Here is a 17,167-nt window from a genome sequence, read left to right as displayed (position 1 = left end):
GTCTTACAGCGCCCCAGAGGTGTGGCATGTGCATTGCATCGTTTTCAGCAAGCGTTGTGTTGCCATATGGACCTGATATTTTACTGATCGTTACCCATTTGGACGCGATATTTTTTAAAATAACATCTCGTTGCCGTTGTCGTGTGGATGTAGCCTGAGGTGGGGTTTACATTAGACCGTATCAGCGGATCATCAGATTAACGTTTTTAAAAACGATTAGCGTGCACACAACAACGCCAATACACGATTCGCGTGCACACAGCAACGCCAATACACGGATACGCTAATCACATGACTAATTCGGCACGTAAGTGTCAGTGCGGCTCATCGCTTCCTCCTCAGCGGCTGCGCTCCAAATCACTCCACCCTGAACAGCGAGTGCCCTCTGGAGGGTGCGCACTCCGGCCCTGCGCAGCTCACAGAGCGCGCGAGTGAAGCGCATGAGCAGTGATTCGGGACTGAGCCGCTGTGTGTGTGATCCCAGTGCATATCAGGCATGCGCGTCACTTACCACTTGCAAGTGGAAGGATGGCAAGCCTAAAGACAATCATAACTACACAATGGGCAGTATTTGCATCAGTATTTGCAGTATTTTCATACTTTTATACTCTTTAATGAAAGGTGATACAAGGCGGAAGTCTGCACCGTTTTTCAGCAGTCGCGTCACATGACCAACGCCAGCGAATCAGGAAGGTGGATGTCACAGTGACATTGTCCAATGATGACGCCAGCTAGAGCTCAGCACAGCGTATCCGCGTATTCTCAATGTTTACACAGCACCGGACCAGACACGATCTGGATTGAATACGTGGGCCCTGGCGGATTCCCGTTTCCGGGCATTTTAATGTAAACGGACAGTGCATCCGCGAAGAAAACGAGACAGATACGGTCTAATGTAAACTTGGCCTGACTCTGCATGATGGCAGAGAGCCAATGACCTACAGATCACCCTAACGACCTTCTAAACTGCTAACACCGTTCACACCTGGCTTCCAGTGACCTGCATCTACAGGATGACTCAACGACTCTCCTTAGGGTTGCTTTTGGTCCACTAGAGGATAAATACCTGGAACTCCCCACTAGTCAAACAGAATTGAAGAAGCTTTTCAGATGAGAGGTGAAATGTCAAGAATTTCAAGCAAATCCAGTTGCCTTCTTTAGCACCTACGGTTTACTAGTGAGTGGGTGATGGTTCTGTGGGTGAAAACAAACACCTTGTTGATTGAAAATGGACAGTGCCAAGTTTCCCAAAAGCATTGTAGCACAAAGATCATTGTGAAATGGTCGAACGAGCAGCACAATAAACACTCTCTCCTAGTTAAAATGCTCTTAGCGTTAAGAGGCTTTTGGGAAACCCACCACAGATTGATTCAAGCTTTTTTGCCAGGAAGGATATGGTAACTCATATAATCACTCTTTACAACTGTGGTGAGCAGAACAACACATTGGGTTCCACTCCTGCAGCCAAGAACAGGGATCTTAGAATCAACAACAAGTTCCTATTAAAGTGGCCGGTGAGTGTATGAAATGATAATGCATCATCTGCATAACTTCCAGCTTTCTGGTACAGAATAATTCGACACCACTGAGGAAAGAAGTGATAATGATAGTCTAAAATGGCAGCACTTGTGAAGCAGTTTGAGATGCAGAACGACGCGGGGAAGAGTTGGAGTGATCTAATCTAACGGTACTGCATGAGCCTCGCAGTTCCAGCCCAACTCTAAAGCAAACAGTGAAAACTGCACGTCTTGGCTCATGATTTGTGTTAAATAAATTTCCCTGGTTTGGAAAGAGGTTTGCTGTTAACCTTTCATTAATTAAGGCAAAAAGGAATGAACAGAAATGGTTTAAAAAGGTGAAGTAAATGTGTTAAAATGTTATGAACAACTTTCTTTTCATAGTTTACATCATTTCAAGTTGTTCAGGTAGCAAAGATTCTTCATAAACCCAACCCTTTCCTGAATATACATTCTACTCGTTCATAAATCTCATTCATTCTCCACCTGAAGAAGAAGAAGGACAGTTTAGTGATTTCTGTGGAAGTATGGCACAGTTCGAGATGCGCAAAATACTTTGGTTTTTGCAAAATATGCTGTACACAATACGCTCCCTCACAAGTGATGGCTTTGAAAGAACTTCATACATCAAACATTCTTCAACATCTCAGAGATACAATATGCAGTTTTATAAGAATAAGATCATTTAGTCCATGCTCTTTGCACACTTGCTGGTGTTAACCTCACTTTCTCACAAATAAGGCAATGTTCTGTCAGATACTTCGATACGGTGCAACCTGAAGTTCAGTCAGAAAGGATTCTGCAGAAGGTTGAGTCTGAAATCAAGTCCCACAAGCCACATGCTTATTTATCACATCGTTTATGGGTCAGCGGATCTGAACAGAGTGTCGTACGTTTGTGAATCAGTCCACAGTGGAGCAGCTGAAGGCTTCATCGTGTCCGGTTTGATGGAACAGATCTGCAGTTCCTTCAAACTGCTTTAACCGTCTCTCCAGAGCTCTCTGCTTGTTGGTCCTGAGGTGAGGTCCACAGCTTTGTTTCCTAGAACAGTCTTGCCTGCTTTTTCAGCTCGTTTTGTTTCCACAGTGCCAAGCGCTCGAAATCGACCATTGTCATCCCGAACACCTGATAAAACTCGTCAGGGGACAAGTGTCTCTTGGAGGACATGTGGAAGCAGATCATATGTCAACGTTATATGGGTATATTATCTTGGTTATGAAAGCTAATTTATTAAACACACATTTTTCTAAAAAAAAAAAAGAGAATTTTACAACAGGTTAGTTTGAGGTTATTTTGAAATAAAGGTCTGAAGGGAAACGTTCTTTGCTAATAACTTAGTTTTTTTTTTAAAGCAAAGGGTTGTCTCACACCAAATATTGACTTTGCTTCATTTATTATAGCTTACTGATTACTGTTTATAGTATTTTTTTAAATGTTGAAACATTTCATGTCATTATTTTTAAGCCATTTACAACCCCGATTCCAAAAAAGTTGGGACAAAGTCCAAATTGTAAATAAAAACGGAATGCAATGATATGGAAATTTCAAAATTCCATATTTTATTCAGAATAGAACATAGATGGCATATCAAATGTTTAAACTGAGAAAATGTATCATTTAAAGAGAAAAATTAGGTGATTTTAAATTTCATGACAGCAACACATCTCAAAAAAGTTGGGACAAGGCCATGTTTCCCACTGTGAGACATCCCCTTTTCTCTTTACAACAGGCTGTAAACGTCTGGGGACTGAGGAGACAAGTTGCTCAAGTTTAGGGATAGGAATGTTAACCCATTCTTGTCTAATGTAGGATTCTAGTTGCTCAACTGTCTTAGGTCTTTTTTGTCGTATCTTCCGTTTTATGATGCGCCAAATGTTTTCTATGGGTGAAAGATCTGGACTGCAGGCTGGCCAGTTCAGTACCCGGACCCTTCTTCTACGCAGCCATGATGCTGTAATTGATGCAGTATGTGGTTTGGCATTGTCATATTGGAAAATGCAAGGTCTTCCCTGAAAGAGACGTCGTCTGGATGGGAGCATATGTTGCTCTAGAACCTGGATATACCTTTCAGCATTGATGGTGTCTTTCCAGATGCATAAGCTGCCCATGCCACACGCACTAATGCAACCCCATACCATCAGAGATGCAGGCTTCTGAACTGAGCGCTGATAACAACTTGGGTCGTCCTTCTCCTCTTTAGTCCGAATGACACGGCGTCCCTGATTTCCATAAAGAACTTCAAATTTTGATTCGTCTGACCACAGAACAGTTTTCCACTTTGCCACAGTCCATTTTAAATGAGCCTTGGCCCAGAGAAGACGTCTGCGCTTCTGGATCATGTTTAGATACGGCTTCTTCTTTGAACTATAGAGTTTTAGCTGGCAACGGCGGATGGCACGGTGAATTGTGTTCACAGATAATGTTCTCTGGAAATATTCCTGAGCCCATTTTGTGATTTCCAATACAGAAGCATGCCTGTATGTGATGCAGTGCCGTCTAAGGGCCCGAAGATCACGGGCACCCAGTATGGTTTTCCGGCCTTGACCCTTACGCACAGAGATTCTTCCAGATTCTCTGAATCTTTTGATGATATTATGCACTGTAGATGATGATATGTTCAAACTCTTTGCAATTTTACACTGTCGAACTCCTTTCTGATATTGCTCCACTATTTGTCGGCGCAGAATTAGGGGGATTGGTGATCCTCTTCCCATCTTTACTTCTGAGAGCCGCTGCCACTCCAAGATGCTCTTTTTATACCCAGTCATGTTAATGACCTATTGCCAATTGACCTAATGAGTTGCAATTTGGTCCTCCAGCTGTTCCTTTTTTGTACCTTTAACTTTCCCAGCCTCTTATTGCCCCGTCCCAACTTTTTTGAGATGTGTTGCTGTCATGAAATTTCAAATGAGCCAATATTTGGCATGAAATTTCAAAATGTCTCACTTTCGACATTTGATATGTTGTCTATGTTCTATTGTGAATACAATATCAGTTTTTGAGATTTGTAAATTATTGCATTCCGTTTTTATTTACAATTTGTACTTTGTCCCAACTTTTTTGGAATCGGGGTTGTATTTAATGTCTACAGCATTTCTTTACGTGACTAAGCCTTTTGCACAGGACTATAAATCAACATGTGACAATAAATTGTGTTACAAATTTATAACGATTTGAACTGATGAAATAAAAAATGAATCACGATGATTATCAGGTTGTGTAATTTTTTCATGCTTCTTAGCTGTAATTGCTTTATTTAGGCAGCAAAGGGCACAGCAATGTACAATAGTGGGAATACACATGACTTCACTGTAGGTGGAAGTAACACAGCTCTAAAATGGGAGTTAACACAAGGAATATTTAAGTTGATAAAGAATATGAAAAATAAATTTTGCATTTTTTGTAATAAAATTTTCTTCATCTAATTATTTTTAAATATTGTGAGTTGAATCGTAATCGAATCATGAACTGGGTGAATCGTTACATGCCGAGTAACAGCTCATTTACAGGGACTTGTACAGCACATGCTCAACATTAACAGTTTAAAAACGTGTGTCTTCACTGATCTGATGATTTTTTTTAATGTCAGGAAACATTTATTTAACATTTAAGGAAGAAGTCTCCAGCGTCAGTGCTTTAGAACAGATGTTTTCCTACATCTTCAGGACAGAGGAGTTTACGCTTTGTCCTGGTTTCTTGGTAACATGATAAGCTGCATTTTTCTGTCTTATTAACTTCAGGGGAGCGAGAGAGAGAGAGAGAGAGAGAGAGAGATAGATATGAGGGAACGACTGTTTATAGCTGCTATAATGAAATCAAGAACAGGAACTTGTTTTGCAGACGTTCCACAAACAGATAAAAATGATTCCGTATTGTTATTTATTTAATAAACGATTTGTTTGTGTTGGCAAATTGTTGGAGTATCAGAGGAAGAAAACACTTTGGAATGTCGTCGCACATCACGCCATCCTGTCATGTATTATTCCTTCCTTTTAAAGCTACATTGCTGTAAAATTGATTTACCTCTAATCTCGTCCTGTCCACGTCACCAGGGGGCGGGTGACGCCCACGAACAGTCACGATGAGATCCTGATACGGATAAATCTGTAAATGTCAGAAAGGTGAATGACAGAAAGAAGAATTAGCAGTTAATGATGACGTGGCTCATTCTAACTGTGGACAATGTCATTCAATTACATTTTTTACATTTTTACTTTTATAGAATTTCATAATAAAGCTGTAGAGTCTTGCTGGTTAAAAGTTAAAGGTCTTAGACATATTGTACAGTATATTGTGAAAACATTGAAGCATTGTAAGAGGATCTTTTTGCTTTTTGGGCTGTTTCACAATCACGGTTGGCTTTTTGAAAAACACCAACTATCTACTGTAACTAAGTCCAGTATATTTAAGTTATTCCATGAAATCGAGTCGTACGTGAGCTGATAGGCGATGAGGTGCGTAGCACCGAGTTGTCTATAATCCATGTATGACAAGACTGAGTGGAATAACTGTTTTATTCTATCCACATTCACTGGATTCTGAGAAACGGAACATTTTTATTTTTTGCAAATTCGATAAATAAAAACTTTCTACAAAACGTCCGACAAAATCATTTCTGCATAGAATGTAAACAAACCGGCAAAATGACAGGAGCAATTTGTGAAAAATGCGATAATAATAATTCTTGAAAAATAAAAAAAGATACATTCTTACCATCAAATACTTTTAGTCCATATTTTGTTGTATTTTTGGGGGTTTTGTTTTCAAGTAGAGTTTTTATTTAATCCTTGATTGGTTCAGCAACACGCTCCGCCATTTTGTTTTTCTCTACTCACGGTATAAGAGCTGATATCCTAGTAGTAGAGTAGCCAATCAGAGTGTGCAATTGCTCATATCCAGTGAATGTGGATAGAATAATTATCTCTACACTGGAGTTTCTTCTACCTCATTTTACAGGGACAGACCTACAGCCCCACCTACAGCACTAATGTCTCTTATAAGTTCTCATAAAGATGGTTAGGAGTCAAACGCGGCCTCAGTTTTGACCTTGTGCTCATTTCATTTAATTATACTTTAATAATGATACTTCAACACTTTTACTGGTTAAATTCGGAATTGCATGTTTTTTTTATCACTAACTAGGTTTTACTTTGGGACGTATTCAGTACTTTCATTTACAAAAGAAAGATACTGAAGTGGAAGTTATGTTGTTTTGTAAACTAAGTGGCTCTGACAGGATCCTTCATCTGTCAGAAATGTCCTCTCCGGAAAACTGGAAATCACCATATGATGAGGTTGTAAATGATTTTTGAAGAAAATATTTGTCTCTTTTGAAGCAGAATACTGTATTCTGTTGTTGCTGTACAGTAAAAAAAAACAGGACTTGAAACAGATGTGAGACACTTTTGCAGCGGAGCTTCACATGTGGTTGAAATATGAGTCAGTCAGAAAGTGGCCTCTCCGGAAAACCACGAGGATCATCACCACTTCGGCTGTTATTACAGTCACCACTGTGTACAAACATCGCTGCACAGGATGTGAAAATTTGTCCTTAAAATCACTCAACTGTTGTTCACTTTGTATATCTTACTCTTGTGGACTATAAAAAAGGGGGTCAGTTTTAGAAATACACTTTACGCCTCTTCTCACCACAGTCAAAAGGTCATTTTTGGCAGCAGAGAAACACAAAAATCTGAGGCTTGATTTCTGGAATATTGTGGACCTGAAATGTTTCCCCTGATTGTGAAGCCGCCCTTTTAGCTCATACATACACACGTACATACACAGTAGGCTATAAAATTCAAAATCCACAACCAAGAACTGTTTAATCAGCATATACTGTATACATATGTTTATTCTATCCACATTCACTGGATATGAGCGATCGCACACTCTGATTGGCTACTCTACTACTTGGATATCAGCTCATATACCGTGAATAGAGAAAAACAAAATGGTGGACCGTATCAAGTCAGCTATATTATTTTGTTATCAAGTATTTAAAAGAAATAGAAATAGCTAAAAGAATATAGTCCCCCCCCCAATATCGCCTGTTCCACACTCCAGCCCAGTCGGTGGCGGTAATGCACTTTTAAAGTGGTTTGCCAACTGCCAAAAAAACCCTGAAGAAAATGCAGGAACGTGTTGCTGAACCAACCGAGGATGAAATAAAAACTCTACTTGAAAACAAAACCCCAAAACATAGACAAAAAAGCAACAAAATATGGAATAGAAGTATTTGATGGTAAGAACGTATATATATTTTTATTTTCCAAGAATTATCACATTTTTCACAAATTGCTCCTGTCATTTTGCTGGTTTGTTTACATTCTAAGTAGAAATGATTTTGTCTGACGTTTTGTAGAAAGTTTTTATTTATTGAATTTGCAAAAAAAAAATTAAAATGCTATTTCTCAAAATCCAGTGAATGTGGAGAGAATAATAGAGTTATTCCAATCAATCTCATTGTACATGGATTATAGACAACTCGGTGCTAAGCGCCTCGTCGGCTATCAGCTCATGTACGACTCGGTTTCATGGAATAACTGTTAATAGATACCTATACATAATATATACCTAATTGTTTGTTAAACTTCTATTTCTCAGACAAAACTAACAATAAAATCAGGAGCAACAATATGAATCTAAATCGAACTAAATCTATCTGGATTTCTGTGAAGTCCATTGTTCAAAGTGCTATATTAAATCAAACTGTGTGTATTTGGTCGAGCCGTAGGACTTGAGTCTGGTCCTGAGATGTTAAATATATTGACTTGAATGAAGCTAATTTGCTGACAGAGCTAGCATAATCAGCTCTATTTAAGAACAGATGTTAACATCACCTAGTCTGGTTAACACCAGACCATATCACAAGTGAAATATGGTCTGGAATCCGCCTATTGAATTTCTCGTAGGGGAGGTGTGGTTTACGATTGTCAACGGCCGTTTACTGGACGTTGCGAATGTCTATCATTTGGCGTATACATAGCCCATGGCCAATCATGGCAGTTGTACCCGGTGACGTAGTTAGAGCGACGAAGAGGCGAAGAAGAGAAGGAAAGAGTTTTTTAAAACAAACTTTCGCTCTAAACTATTCAGAACAGTGTCTAAAGCTTGATCGAAAGTTTGGTTCGTATCGCTCGCCGCCATGTTAAATGTGATCCGTAAACAGTCCCAAATAAACTACAAGCTTCTGTTTGTCGAGTAGTATGCGTCACCGTCTTTCCACCCCTCCCCACTCTCTGATTGGCTCCCTAACTCAGGCGAGCCTTTAGACCATAGTTTCCATGCTGTCTTTTCAGATCGGAACGATTGTGCAAAGCAGCATGGGATTTCCCAGGCTAAACATCACCTGCTAAAAAAAAGAATTTGAAACTGAATGAAAGGCTTGGCTGGGGAAAGGATTTGATGGATTTTGGTTCTCGATCTTGAGTCCGTCTTCGGCTCATCCTGGTTTTGGACCTGATGATGGTTTTCTTGAAATTTGTAGCAGACATTATAGCACATTGTGATAGCTGAACAATTTCAATAAATGCTAACGTATGTTTCCCTAACCATGTCAGAAAGACATGTAAATTATATATTTCAACATCACAAGTCCAACTTAACACTCCCTCCCCACAAATGTATTCATTATAAACTAAAAATGTAAACATCTAGACAAAACAATTTTTCAGAATTAGCGAGCTAGTTTAGTTTAGATTAAAATGATAGTGTTCATCGCACTTGGAAATAATTTACTACACCAGTCGACCTGGTGCTCGCTAGCTGCTAGGTTGTTAGCTAGCGCCTGCATGTTTCGCATGATTGATGGCCCTTTTATTTATTGCTAATCTACTTTGTGCCTATTTTGTGAAAGATATTGGTACTATTTTTTCCTGAAAGGGTTTCTTGGTTCATATTTGGAACAGAAAACAAAACCTGAACATCAATAATTCACACTCTGATTGAAGCACATTTCAGTTTAAAACGAATTTCACACGCAAAAAAAAGTCACGGGTTTCAATCATGAAATAAAAAATGGTTCTTTTTCTTTTCCTGGTTTCTCCAAGATCAGGTTGTGTCATAACTAACCTTGTATTCTGAAACAGAGGGGAAAACAAAAAGAAAAACAGAAATCAGTTCTAACTCATATAAATATTATACTGTACAGCCATAAGTATGTGGACGCCTGAACTTCACACCCATATGTCCATGCTGAACATCTCATTCCAGATCAGTTTCTCTTTTTTGCTGTTATAATGAGCTCCACTCTTCTCTTCTCTTCTGGGGAGACTTTCCACTAGATTTTGGGGCGTGGCTGTGGGGATTAGTGTTCATTCAATTCAGCTATAAGAGCATTAGTGAGATCAGACTCTCATGTTGGGATGTTGAGGCTCCAGTTCATCCCAAAGGTGTTCAATGGGGTTGAGTTCAGTTAGGACATTGTACAGGACACTCGAGTTCTTCACTCCAACCTGAACATTTTCACACACCATGTCTTCATGGAGCTCGCTTTGTCCACTCTGTCATGCTGGAACAGGTTTGAGTCTCTTAGTTCCAGTGAAGGGAAACTGTAAAGCTACAGCGTTCAAAAACATTCAATACAATTGTGTGGCAACAATTTAGAGAAGAATCCCATATGGGTGTGATGGTCAGGTGCCCAAATACTTTTGGCCATATAATGTATAGATGTAGCAGAGCTGAGAACACGCATACCTCGAAACCCCCAGTTTACTGCATTGGTGCTGTCGTAGTGGAAGAAATCTGCACTGTGGGGCTGTAAAGAGTGCGAACAGATTGTTAATGTCAACTTCATCGTTTTAGTAGGATTTTAAAAGATTGAAAACTCCAAGAAAAAAAAGTCTCAGAACTGAACAGTTGAGGTTTACCACATCATAAAATATAAGATCCTGGGGGGTGTCCCAGCAACGCGATTTCTTGATGAGCGTAAATGGTACATACACTCACCAGCCACTTTATTAGGAACACCCCTACATCCACCTGCTGTTCTGTTCTCTGCTGTTCTCTAATCAGCCGATCCGTCGACAGCAGCACGATGCATCAAATCACGCAGATACAAATCAAGAGCTTCAGTTAATGTTCACAATGTTCAAACATCAGAATGGGAAAGATTGTGATCTCACAGTGAAGTGTGACTTTCTTTCTTTCACTGTGGTATGGGTGTTGGTTTGAGCCAGATGGACTGCTGGTTTGAGTATTTCAGAAACTGCTGATCTCCTTCCTGGGGTTTTCACACACAACAGTCTGTAGAGTTTACACAGAATGGTGCGAAAAACAAAAAACATTGAGTGAGTGAGTGACAGTTCTGTGGGTGGAAACAAACCAAACGCTTTGTTGATAAGAGAGGGTCAGAGGAAAATGGACAGATTGGTTCGAGCTTGAAAATGGACAGAATGGTTCGAGCTTTTTTTGCCAGGAAGGATATAGTAACTCATATAATCACTCTTTACAACCGTGGTGAGCAGAAAAGCATCTCAGCATGCAACAGCAGAACAGAAGAACACACTGGGTTCCACTCCTGCAGCCAAGAACAGGGATCTTAGAACCAACAACAAGTTCCTATTAAAGTGGCCGGGGAGTGTGTGTGCCTTGTTCAGTTGTGTGCATTTCCAAATAAAAAAATCATTTAATTATTTAATACAGAGAACATTTTAAATGTCTTTAAGATTTCTGTTTGAGTGGCATGGTGTAGCATTGTCGCTTCGCTGCTCCAGGATTGCTGATTCGATTCTGAGCTCATGGTCTGTGTGGAGTTTCAGCACATCGCATGTTCTCTTTGTGCCTGTATGGGTTCCTTCAGGGTTCTTCGGTTTCCTCCTATTGGTTTATTGGATTGGCGATGCTAATATGTGTGTATCTCATCCAGGATGTATTCCTGCCTCAAACCCAGTGTTCCTGGGATAGACTCCAGATCATCCACCGTGACCCTGACCAGGAAAATATGCTAACTGAAGATGAATGGATGAAGGTTTTGGGTCGCATCAAATCAGTTACAGGACGTCCACTTACTCTGTTTATACTGTTCCGGCCATAACCTGGTAACGAAGCTGATTTTGAGATGAACGGATCTGCAAACACACACACACACACACACACACACACACACACACACACACACACACACACACACACACAGCTCATCAGCTGAACTCCCACAAAGATGAGCTGATCTTAAACATGTAATGATGTGATATCCTGTATGCACAATGACAAATGTGAAGACACTAGATGGACACTAGAGGGCGCTCCGTGCACGCTTGTAGCAATACAACTAAACTGTCAGAAAGCTGTGATATTTATTAAATATTTTTATTAAATATATAAAAAAAATCTGAATTAATTTAGTATGACTATTCATATTAGAAGTAATAAATAGAATAAACGAAAGCAGGACATTTCTGGAACATATATTTTTAATACATAATAGAATATTTCTACAATCTGGCATGATGAAATACTTCCCCAAAGCCAGATATTCTTTATTGAGGCCCAAAATTGCTCTGCAGAGACATAAAGAACGAGCTGAGATCACTCAGAGATACACTCAGCACTCACAAAGACTAGGAGAGGAAGACGAGAAAACATGAGCTTTGTAAATGACTCACCACTGTCTGTGCTGTACTGTGATCTGGGAGCTGGAGAGAGAGAGAGAGAGAGAGATGAAATATAGAGTTACATCTGTGTGTTTATAATCGCTACCCATTCTCTCTCAGAAACAGACTGATGGCTGTTAATGTGGCTGCTTTCATTCTGCCTCCTCATGAATAATAGACGATGGGGACAAAATCTGCAGGGAAATAATAAGAAAGACCATACACTGACAGGGGCGGGGCTTACTGTCATTGTTTGACATTGTAAATTGCTCACAGAAGGCCGAAATCCATTCTGGTTTATCTCGCTGTGTGTAAAGGAGTAACTCCAGCATTTTGGTCCTAATTTGAACCGAATCATCATCATATCTCCCCCTCCACTGCTTCAGCGGGTTGGGTGCCGAGGAGTCGCTCCAACATTGGCATGAACTCCTTTTTGTCCTGCATCTGCCTTTGGATTTGCATTTTGGATAGTCCAGTAAGGCCCTCATATCTTTTCCATACATCACGGCTGTAAGTTTTTTTTATTACAGCGGAACAGGATCTGTTTTTGTAATGCAGAATTTGGTAGCCTTGTTATGTGGGCTATATACTTTAGGTGTTGAGATAGGTAGAAGTTACGGATTGGCATAGAATGAGTGAGACAGAGTATGTCACTGTTAGAATATCTATAACGCCAGTCCACATCCTCTTCATCCGTTGCAGGTACGTCTCTACAACTACTCCTACTGTATCTTACTGGTACATTTACACGCTCAAACCCTTTATGTACAAGTTTTCTAAGAAAATTCATCCACGTAGTCTCCAGTTTCTTCAGCTGACCCTCATTAAGAAAACAGGCTTGGATACTGTAGGTAAGACGGCTGCGAACACAAGTAGTTAAAAATTTTACTCGCGTCAGCAGTTTAACTCGACGATCTGTAAGTACTGTCTTAATCTCGTTCCGCTTCTTGTGGGCTGAGACGATGTGCTGAATGGTAAATGCTGAATGTTCTTCTACATTGAAGATGGTACGGTATGTCCAAGATAGGTGGAACTGGTTACATTCTCAATACATGTGTCTCTTATTTTAATAAGAGATCTGGACGCCTTGATTTCAGGAAGAACATTGAAACACATTGTCTTTGTTTTTTCTGTCGAAATGGTTAAACCAAATCTTGTGAACTCCTCATCAAATACTTTAAGCATTTCGTTCAACTCAGATACACTTTTACAGAAGAGAACGATGTCATCTGCATAACTAACTTGAATAAACCTGAACCATCAGAAGTGAAGAAGTCTAACTCGCTGTAATGGTTTATTACATCATCGTACTTTTCAGGGTTTTTTTTAAAGCATAAAATATTCTACTTGGCTTCAGGAAAGCGATAGATAGATAGAGAGAGAGATGAATTTGAAAAAGCAGAGGGCAGATGAATGAGTGATAAACGTCCACCTGGACTCGAGATTACATTCCTCCACTGTGGCATTGAACAGTTTAATCACAGCAAAGGACTCGGGTCAGGTGTGTGTGTGTGTGTGTGTGTGTGTGTGTTAGTAATCTTTGCTCGTCACTGCTGTCCATCACATTAAGGCTGGAGCTTTCATAATCAAAGGGTCAAGGGCTGCACTGATGCACTGTACATCAATTCAATAAATCAGCACCGAAATCCTGATTTATCGAGGGACGGTTCAGGTTCAGTACCAGATCAACAATATGATTAGAGCAATGCAACACTCTCACACTCGCTCTCACTTCACTTGTCTTTCAGTTGCTTTCCAGTGTTCACGTAAGTGTTCCTCATCAAACATTCATCCTAATGGTGTGCTTATTGTGTCTGAGCGATTTGCCATTTGTGCTCCGTTTCCGCTCCAGTGTGGACTGGACATGGAGCAATATCACATTTCACATCATGATACCTAAAACTTCAAACACAGCATGCAATATCATGGTCAAAAATATAACCTCGTCTCCACCCACTCCATCTGTAACATACACCGATCAGCTGTAAAATTAAACACACTGACAGGTGAAGTGAAGAACGTTGATTATGATCCATACAGGACACTTTTTCGATGGAATAAAAACATGTGTTCTATTCCCTTCTCACACGTTTCATTCATTTGGTTTGATAGCATGCAATATTGTTAGCATTTCGCTTATCCTACGTGTATTACGTCACTCTACCTAATGCAGAATGAGCATGCAATATTGTTACGATATTCCATGTTGTCAAGACAACATGACATCACACGTCAGAGCTGATGTGAATATTCAATGAGAGATTTTTCTGCTGCACATGCGTACAATCATTTCTTTGTTCACCGGGAAAAAGAAAGACGTGTTGAATACCTGAAAGGCTACCAAAACTTCATGATGTTGGTCAAATGTACCTTGGTCAAATCTTCACTGGAGGACTTGTACTTGGTGATGGAAATAAACTGCTGTCTATTTGTGGGATAGGCTTTTAACCAGGAAAAGGCAGAACCATAAATACCAATAGCAGAGAGACGGGCGAGAAGCAGTTCGTGGCAAACACATTGTCAAAAGCACAGCTAAGGTCCAGAAGAATGAGAAGATTAAGAGCCGAGGTCTCAGCAGAGGAGACGAGGTCATTAACTCTGCTAAGAAGCACAGACTCGGTACTGTGAGATGACTGAAAGGTTATTAGTGGTAAGATGGGACTGTAGCTTTGTGGCAACAACCCTTTCAAGAAGTTTTGTAGTGTTTGGTAGATTAGAGATCAGTCTATAGCTACTGAAAGATGGCTCGAGACCAGGGTTTTTTTTAGTACTGAAGTGACTGCTGCCATTTTTAAATCGAGTAGGACAAGACCAGAGATAATGGATCCGTTAATCAGATGAGAGATGTGCTCAGCAATAATGGATGCCAGGGTTTTTATGAGGGGGGAGGGAGCAGGGTCTAATTGACACCAAGATGAGTTTGAGTTTTTAATTAGCTCAGCAACAGATAGAGGAGAAAGTGAGAGTGAAAGAAGACAGCAAGCATAGAGAGAAATCAACTCTACAGACAAAGACCATGTTCGAGAAACAGTTGTAAATAGAGATGGAAAAACTGAAAGAATCCCATAGTTCTGCAGAACCACTCAGAACAGGAACAGATGGCTGAACAATGTTGTGATCAGATTTAGCTTGCAAGTGGACAACAAGACCGGTTCTTGTGTAAAGCCTCTCCAGATGCCAACCTGCTGCTTTCGTGATCCGGAGCTCCAGAGTGAACCAGGGGGAGGAACGAGATGAAGGTACAACCAGAACCTTCTTAGAATACTTAAAACTGAAGAAATGGAAGAGTTGTACCAAGTGAGAACCTCAGAGGGGAGGATAAGTCAAGCACTGAGGAGAGAGAGACGAGGAAGAGAGGGCAGACAAGAACATATTTGGATCAACAGATTTGAGATTTGGTGACTGGTCAGGAAAAACAGATTTGAATGAGATAGTGATCAGAGATACGAGACAAAGACCCAGAGACAGAGACATCAAGTCTGTAGTAGAAGAATCAGTATGGATACGGATCTGGAAATCATCTAATAACAGTACAGAAGAGTCAGAGATATGAATTAATGTGAGCCACTCAGTCAGTTTGGGAGTAGTTTGGGTCGACGATAACCTTCACCCACTATACGTCACCTCGGTGTTATCTTTGATTCGACCCTTTTTAAAAAAAATAAGCCTTTTTTCACCTCTGCAGCATTTCCATCCTGCTCTCTGCACTAAGGATGTTAAAACACTCATCCATACTTTTATTAGATCATGATAAGATGATTGTAATCCTCTGTTCATTGGTCTTCCAGCCAAGTCCGCAACTTGGCTTCAATATATTCAAAACTCTGTAGCCAGAGTCATCACCCACATTAAACACTCGGCACATATCAGCCCTATCCTCCGGAACCTCCACTGGCTCCCTGTTCTATACCACATTCAGTATAAAATTATTCTGTTCACATTTAAAGCTCTCCATGGCTACATTCGTCAACATCTAATGGAATTGCTTCAACCCTACTCTCCCGTTCGCAGTCTCAGATCTTCATCTTCTGGTCTGTCTTCAGATCTGTCCAAAATTTAAATTATTAAGGGTGCTTAGGGTTGCAGCCTCCAAGCTGTGGAATTCTCTTCCTAAGTGTCCTCAAGATCTTCAGGATCTCTTCCCAAATCCAAAAATCAAACATGAAGGAGTGATAAACGTTGACCTGGACTCCAGATGATCTTCCTCCACTGTGGCATTGAGCAGTTTAATCACAGCAAAGGATGAAGGTCAGCTGTGTGTGTGTGTGTGTGTGTGTGTGTGTGTGTGTGTGTGTGTGTGTGTGTGTTCTTACAGCCGTTCACAGTGTTACTGAAGCCCAGCCCGGACAGGGTTTCTTTGCTCCCACTGCGAGAGTTGCGTGCGCTGGCCCAAGGGTCATTGTCATAGGAACCAGACCGGGCCTTCATCTCTTCCTTCAGTATCATCCTGCCGATCCCAGCCTGGATCTGGAAAGCAATTTGAGAATCCCTGAGTTGTGTAGAGAAAGATTACATCATCAGGGAAAGAGAGTGAGCAATGAAGTGAGAAAATGAAGGTGAGTGTATGTACTCTATTAATGCTCTGATTCCAGCCATCTTCCTCTCCTCCTGAGGAGAATCTGCGAGCTCGAGGAACTGAAAGAGAGAGAACAAGAGAGAGAGAACAAGAGAGAGAGACAGAGTGAGAGAGAGGGAAAGTGAGAGAGAGAGAGACAGTGCAAAAGAGAGACAGAGTGAGAAAGAGGCAGAACAAGAGAGACAGAAAAAGAGAAAGAGAACGAGAGACAGAACAAGAGAGACAGAGAGAGAGAACAAGAGAGAGAGAGAAAGCAAGAGAGAGAGAACAAGAGAGAGATCCAGAGAGAGACAGACAGAGAGACATCCAGAAAGAGGGAGACAGAAAGAGAGACAGAAAGTGTGTGTGTGTGAGAGAGAACGAGAGAGATCCAGCAAGAGAGAGACAGAGCAAGAGAAAGAGAGAGACAGAGAGAGAGAGAGAAAGCAAGAGAGAGAGACAGAATGAGACAGAGAGCCAGAAAGAGAGAGACAGAGTGA

General features: G+C 40.6%; 2 protein-coding genes across 3 annotated transcripts in view; both read right to left on the bottom strand.

Moving 5' to 3' along the window:
- gpr34l (G protein-coupled receptor 34 like) overlaps nt 1-17,167 on the bottom strand; it is a 471,084-nt gene that overhangs the window by 185,898 nt on the left and 268,019 nt on the right. The gene's annotated exons all lie outside the window — the stretch shown is intronic.
- The window catches only part of LOC132895707 (actin-binding LIM protein 3-like), a 130,450-nt gene continuing 122,746 nt past the window's right edge, over nt 9,464-17,167 (bottom strand). The window contains exons 12-17 of one of the 2 annotated variants that reach the window (XM_060936522.1): nt 16,683-16,747; nt 16,426-16,579; nt 12,125-12,154; nt 11,529-11,587; nt 10,215-10,275; nt 9,464-9,598 (exon numbers count right to left, since the gene is read on the bottom strand). In XM_060936522.1, coding sequence (XP_060792505.1) covers nt 9,570-9,598; nt 10,215-10,275; nt 11,529-11,587; nt 12,125-12,154; nt 16,426-16,579; nt 16,683-16,747 — 398 coding nt within the window. In that variant the 3' untranslated portion in view covers nt 9,464-9,569. The other variant, XM_060936521.1, reaches the window with a different exon arrangement.

Source organism: Neoarius graeffei, chromosome 12 (assembly GCF_027579695.1).
Source record: "Neoarius graeffei isolate fNeoGra1 chromosome 12, fNeoGra1.pri, whole genome shotgun sequence".
Lineage (NCBI taxonomy): Eukaryota > Metazoa > Chordata > Actinopteri > Siluriformes > Ariidae > Neoarius > Neoarius graeffei.
The sequence above is the reverse complement of the archived record's forward strand: the minus strand, read 5'-3'. Positions and strand labels throughout refer to the sequence as shown.